This window comes from Liolophura sinensis, chromosome 3 (genome assembly GCF_032854445.1).
Source record: "Liolophura sinensis isolate JHLJ2023 chromosome 3, CUHK_Ljap_v2, whole genome shotgun sequence".
Taxonomy (NCBI): domain Eukaryota; kingdom Metazoa; phylum Mollusca; class Polyplacophora; order Chitonida; family Chitonidae; genus Liolophura; species Liolophura sinensis.
The window spans coordinates 19,478,947-19,485,732 of record NC_088297.1 but is presented as its reverse complement, the minus strand read 5'-3'; the positions used below and the strand labels follow the sequence as shown (position 1 = coordinate 19,485,732).

General features: G+C 40.7%; 1 protein-coding gene across 1 annotated transcript; it reads left to right on the top strand.

The window, feature by feature from the left end:
- On the top strand, positions 1–5,486 carry LOC135463446 (uncharacterized). The gene is made up of 7 exons (XM_064740706.1): positions 1–107; positions 571–637; positions 1,571–1,745; positions 2,281–2,434; positions 3,200–3,405; positions 4,546–4,694; positions 5,336–5,486. The coding sequence occupies exons 1-7, from the start codon at positions 65–67 to the stop codon at positions 5,484–5,486; spliced, it is 945 nt and encodes a 314-aa protein (XP_064596776.1). The 5' UTR covers positions 1–64.
- Positions 5,487–6,786: the final 1,300 nt, after the last annotated feature.

Below are 6,786 nucleotides of genomic sequence, written 5' to 3'. Positions count from 1 at the left end.
TTCACACAGATGGTAGTTAATGTTTTGACCACTCATGTAGGCCTCTGTAGTAATCAACGGTATAATGGATGGCGTAAACTTATTCCTTGTAGTCATATCGTTAAGCCGTGAGTATACATTCTCGGATTTTTACCCTACATGTTGGCGTTGGTTCTTCTGGTGGGGCCTCCGTTTCCGAGGGGGGTAGCACATCTGCACGGGGCAATGACGCAGGAGCCTCCCACCAAGGGTCGCTCTGAGTTCAAGTCTAGTTCATGCTGGCTCCCTCTCCGCCCGTGCGTGTGAAGGTCTGCAGCAACTTTTCGCTTGGGCTCTGTCCGGTTTCCTCCCACCACAATGCTGGCCTCCGTCGTATAAATGAAATATTCTTGAGTACGACGTAAAACACCAATCAAATAAATAAATAGATATCCATTTCCTAGTTGTTTTATTCTTTAGTCAATCAATTGAGTAAAACGCAATAAAACCGCAACAGTATATAAATCATTGTTCTTTTTTTCCGACATCGTTAGTACAGCATCTCCAATAAAAAAGGTGTGTCCTGGGTAATGTTCTTCTTTTAAATTTTAGATGTTCTTGCTCCTCCGCCACCAGAGGGAGCTTTTGTTGATGACGTACGTCGCGTGGTGCCCCCATGGTATTTCATGCATTTCCTTACCAATGTTCCTTTTCTTCAGAATTTATCTTTCACACCATAATAAAGGCTATTGATGTAAATAGTAATTTAGCATGTATTGTCGATGTACGTCTGTTGTTTTAGGTTCATTAATGGAAATTCTGTTGACACTTTCCCCCCAAAATATGTTAAGGTTGCTATGGAGATGATTTTCACGAACGCTCTAAAAAAACTTGTTTGAGCAAAATTAGGTGCAAAATCAATTGTCGGTATAAATTATGTTCAGTGTAATTTATTTATTTATTTGATTGGTGTTTTACGCCGCACTCAAGAATATTTCACTTATACGACGGCGGTCAGCATTATGGTGGGTGGAAACCGGGCAGAGCCCGGGGGAAACCCACGACCATCCGCAGGTTGCTGCCAGACCTTCCCACTTACGGCCGTCAGTGTAGTTTAACATTTTCGCGTCTTTAACTTGGTAAGACAACATAGACTACCATGTAAGATGATATTTTAGGACCATATTTTCTAGTTTTCTTGTAAAGACGATCACTTACAAACTTTCTTTCTATTTTTTCCTCACCATCTGCGATATGTAAGGTTAAAAACGCGGTGTAAAATACGTCAGCAGATCTTTCCAAAATAGATTTTTATCAGAAAACCCGTCTTAACAAAGATGAACGGTTAAATGTTAATTTTGATAATTAGTGGCAGGTGTTCCATCCTGTCTGGTGACGTCGATCTTCGAGACGGATTTTTCACATTGACCTTATACATGTATGTAAACGTCACTGTGTAACAAATTGAATTTCGCCACATTTTTTGTACTGGAAACATCAGACACCGTCAACGGAATAAAGTTTTTCGGGGCTTGCTGGCCCTATTTGGGTAGGGCGGTAAAGTCAATTCGCTCATATGACGGTAAACATACCCATTTATATCATTTCCCAGGAACACTACGGCCACTTTGTCCCTCACCCTGACGCCTCTTCCGACCCACCCACCTCTGGTGATTAGAAGCCGCTACGTCACCAAAGATGGGCGATTGTTGTTAGACAAACCTCAAAACGAGTCCGTTGTTCTCATCCAGGCCACGAACCTTGTGTCAGAAGAAGCCGTTGAAAAGGTACATGTAGCCTACTGCTCCCAAAACACACAGTCTACTTGGTAATCCGACAAACAATGCAGACTGTATTGTGTGAGGTGTGTGAGAGTTTGACAGTCTAATGACTTAGTAGGTCTGTGGCTGAGTGTTTAGCGTGGTAGCACAGCATAGTGACTCAGAAGCCCCTCACTATTGCGGTCGCCGTGAGTTCAACTCCATCTCAACTTGCTTCCTCTCCTGTCGTAGGTGGGATTGTCTGCCACATACCTGAAAATTATCGTGGGTTTCCACCGGATTCTGACCGGTTTCATCCCACCATAATGCTGGCTACAGTTAACATCACTGCATTTTTTACCCAATTCTGCTTAAGCCATGGTACCAGGGGGCGTGTAATTTCCTGCTATTTATGCATTTACATGAATAGTTATAATAAAACCCTAACTAAGGAAAATTGAAAAGAGGCCGTATTTTAACGGTTACGTGTGACCATTTGTGAACTATCACACAGTGCTCTGGATTTACTCTCTATGCTGTACGCCTTTTCTCTTCGTTCCAGGCGGCCCACACAATGGGGTCCATGATGAGGCACATGCCTGATATCATCTTCGCAGGGGTAGCCCGTAGTAAAGGGGTCCGTCTGTTCCCCAAGGGCCACGGGCTTGTGGTTTACCCGGAGATGGCCAGTCACGCGAACACACCAGAGTGCAAAAGTAGGTTCAATGACGAATATAAATCAATATATTTAATGGGCAATTGCTTGGCTGAGGCTCAAGACCGGTCACATAAGCACGAAACGAATGGTAAACAACTGTTTCTCGTTGCAAACATATACACTGGTAAATACTAATAATAGAAGCAAATTAAACCTGAAGAACAAACTGAAAATGAGATTTCTTTTAAAATATTACTGGTCTTGTCACACTTGATCAAGAAGTCTGCAAAGGATCTAGTTTAGTACTGATCTTGTTTGATCTTATATAATATATATACTAATCTTGTGTGATCCTATCAAGAAATCTGTGAAGAATGTTGTATAGATCTGATTTGAAATCAGAACTTTCTGACCTCTATCTTATTTCAAGGATCATGTAAAGGATCTGATCTAATTCAGACCTTGTACAGATGTTGGTTAATTTGGAACTGTTATTATCTTGTCTCACAAAAACAAGGAATTTGTGAAAGTTTTTTTTTCTTATAAAGTTCTAATATTTTTGATCGTTTCTTTTCTTAACAAGGAACCTACAAAGCATCTTTACTACTACTGGTCTTATCTGATCTTATCCAACCTGAACATGAAAAAACTGAAAGATCTTATTTAGTTCTGACTTTTGTCTGAACTTGTCTCACTTGACCAGAAATCTATGAAAGGTCTTGTGCAGTTTTCAACTTGTCTCATTTTGTCTTGCTTAAAGAAAGAGCGTGTGCAGGATCTCATATAGAACTGATCTTGTCCGATTTTTTCTCGCTTGAACAAGGAACCTGTGCAGGATCTTGTCGTCACACATGCGTGGGTGGCACCCGCAAGTTCCAGAATATTGGCGGCCTGACGGCTGGGTACTCATACATTGTCGACAGTAACGTGTTGTGCAAAAACGATGGGTATCACGGGAGATTAAACGTTGTAGGCCACGAGTTCGCCCACCTAATCATGTTTCACCTCCCCAGCTACTGGAAAAAGAGAGTAGGTTCTGAACTTCTTAAACAACTGTGATCACTCGACAAAAATTAATAGTAATAAGATGAAACAGAAAAATTATATTTGAAAAGGTCTGACAGCAACCTGCGGATGGTCGTGGGTTTCTCCCGGTCTCCTCCGACCATAATGCTGGCCGCCGTCTTACAAGTGAAATATTCTTGAGTACGGCGTAAAACACCAATCAAATAAATAAATAAATCTGAAAACACTTTTCTTCAGCTTATTTTAGAGTTTTCTCCATCCAGCTAAATGGAATCAAAAATATTAATCCAGTGATGCGTTTTCGAGACTATATCCACGAAGCGTAACGACTACATATTCGTTTGTCTTTTTGTTATAAGTTCACACAACGATAACACACTTGATATCTTTTTTCTTTCAGTGTATATTCTAGAACAGATCACTAATCGGATTATGCTGATATTCATCCAAAATATTTCCTCATTTATATGCCTCACCAAGACATGGTTTAAATATTGTTGAAGTGGCATTAAACCATGATCATTCATTCAGTCAAACATATACCAAGATTTACTGGTGGAATAAACCGGAGCGTCCGAAGCAAACTACCGTCTTTGGCTAGATGTAAAATCGTTCGGTTCCTAAAGTCGCAAACAAGGAATAGGGAAGTTTCGAGTCTGGTCTTTTTGAAAGTAAAAAGAAAAATCAAACTGTGCTGTGTGACCCGTCAGTAAAGATTTCGAACTCGAAGCTCTCCCATTAGATTCGAGCCAGTGAATTCATTGGTCAGGGATATATGGGCTGTGACGAAAGTTTGAAGGGTCAATATTGCTAAGTCTTTATTTTCCCCTTCTTTCAACACTACGGCAATATAAAAGTGAAATATGCAATGCTGGTGGATCAGGAAATCTCACGTTTTCGTTATGTAGCACAGTGTATTGTAATTTATCATACCTATTCGTTTCTACTGATGCTGGTTTCCTCCCTCACCGTACGTTAGAGGTCTGCTAGCAACATGCGGATGGTCGTGTGTTTCCTCCGGGCTCTGTCCTGTTCCCTCTAATCTGTCCGACGTCACATAAGTGAAATACTCTTAAGTACGGTGTAAAACACCAGTCAAATAAACAAATCAATCAATAAATAAAATATTCATTTCTGCTTCAGATTCACGATGCTTATACAAATGACCACGCCAAACAGGTCTGGGGCATGCATTCTTACCTTATGTCCAATCAGAACGAATATTGGGCGGAATCATCCGGGGCCTTCTTCATGTTTGGTCACATGTTGTGGACTTCCGGTGGAATGAACAGGTCCGTCAATGTTTACTTAAAAATCCAATTAAAACTGTTTATTGTTTCTTCTGCAGGTATGCTTTTATTCAGTTATACTATGAATGGAACATGTATTTACAACATGGGGGTTAAGCTCGGTGCACGAGGAATCGGTTTCCTCCCACTACAATGCTGGCCGCCCTCGTATAAGTAAAATATTCTTGAGTATGGTGTAAAACCCTAATCAAATAAAGAACAAGAATCTTTATGAGAAATGCTGTCCCTAAGGATCAGAGCGATAAAAAACAAACTAACAGCATAGTTGAAACCCTTGCGTGTACCATGTATTCAAAGCATAGCTTTCTTATTGGCTGTCTATATATTATTCCCACGTTCGCATTCGAGGTGACCATTTATAAATGGCTTTAATTTCAGTTTTCTGTTCTTTTGTAATTAAGCATTGATTGTTTGCTGCATAAACTATGAACACATGAAGAAAACAGAAATTAATAAATTAAATATTTTTTCAACCACCAAATAGTTTAAACCGTTAACATGAATCTTTCATTCCATGTACAGAATTCAATTCTCCATCTACCGCTAATAACTATATCTACCATTTTAACATACCGAGTAAGTTATCATCCTATCATTTTGTCAAGAAATTTATCCCTTTACAGATGTGGTCATGGTGGAAACACCATCTGTCCGTCTGTAGCTGCGGCTCGTGAGTTTATCCACAAGAAGGACCCAGACCTGTTCGCCATATTGGACTATGTTTATACCGGAAACCGTCCTGAAATAGATGATCACGTCAAACCCTGTATGTAGTGGTATAATAAATACTCGATTTGATCCAATACATGTTGAATTTATTGTTGTTTTTCTCATGAAAGCCCATATAATGCAATAAAGCTTCGGGGATTCGTTAATTGTTTTTTGTTTTACTGGCTTCATGATAACCTCGGTAAACCAAAGATAGAGTGTCAAAACGGGTGAGAAATCCCTAAGTGTGTGATTGCGATGATCAGCCTGCAGCGTCTTTATTGGGTGATGGCAGGCATACGAATGTCTTTTTCGATGAACAGATTAAACAACAATGGAATAAATGGGTAAAAGAATCAATCAATAAGAAAAGATCACCAGTAAGAGGATATAATGAAACACTACAGCTCTTGTACCACATTTCATCAGGAGAAACAAATACCGTAAATAGTTCATTATGAACTCTAACCATCATTCTCTAACCGGCTGCTCGGGTGGTGGCTAGAGCATCTCGTAAACGGTTGATCCGTGGTTCAATTCAGGATCGAGACGTACCTAAGGCTTTAATATATTCTTGACACTGCCTCGATAGGCGCTTGGCATAATGTGAGAGACACACGCGACGTGGCAGCTCTAGAAGTGTCGGCATTTTGACACCATCGTGACATCACCGAAATAATGTTGAAAGCGACGTTTATGAGTTTAACACCGTGGGGGTGATTGTCGTATAAACCAATACTGCTAAAAAAAAGCTGTCACCCCCCCCCCCCCCCTGCGATCAACCTCCCCCCCCCCCCGGAGAAAACTGCCATGGGAATATAAAAGTTTTGCAATAGCAAAATTGGTACCTGTAAACTATGTTACCTTTCTGGTTTCTTTCTCAATGAAGGGGATACACGTTCAAATCCATTTACTTCCAGAAATAGCAAGACAGTGTATTGTTCGGGGAGGTAAATGTACCAGCCTATATGCTGAGGAACATTGAATGTTTGAAAGGTCCTCTCTATTTAATACATCTGATTTGCACCCGACCGGTAACTGACAGCGGGGGAAGTATTCACAACTCTGTTGTTTTGGGGAATTTCTGAAGGATCTTACATAGTACTGATCTTGTCTGATTTTGTCTCACTTGAACAAGGAACCTGTGTAGGATCTTGTGGCAAAACATGTGTAGGTGGTACCCGGAAGTTCCAGAATATCGGTGGGTCTGACGGCTGGGTACTCGTACATTGTCGACAGTAACGTGCTGTGCAAAAATGACGGGTTTCGCGGGCTGTTTAACGCTGTTGGACACGAGTTCGCTCACCTCATCATGTTTCATCTCCCTCGATACTGAAACAGAGGGTAAGAAGGTTCTGAAAGAAAA

Coding starts and splice junctions, on each gene's coding strand:
- LOC135463446 (XM_064740706.1), top strand. CDS start 65: ATGGATGGCGTAAACTTATTCCTTGTAGTCATATCGTTAAGCC. Junction 638..1,570: donor CGTCGCGTGGTGCCCCCATG/GTATTTCATGCA, acceptor ATCATTTCCCAG/GAACACTACGGCCACTTTGT. Junction 2,435..3,199: donor GAACACACCAGAGTGCAAAA/GTAGGTTCAATG, acceptor CGCTTGAACAAG/GAACCTGTGCAGGATCTTGT.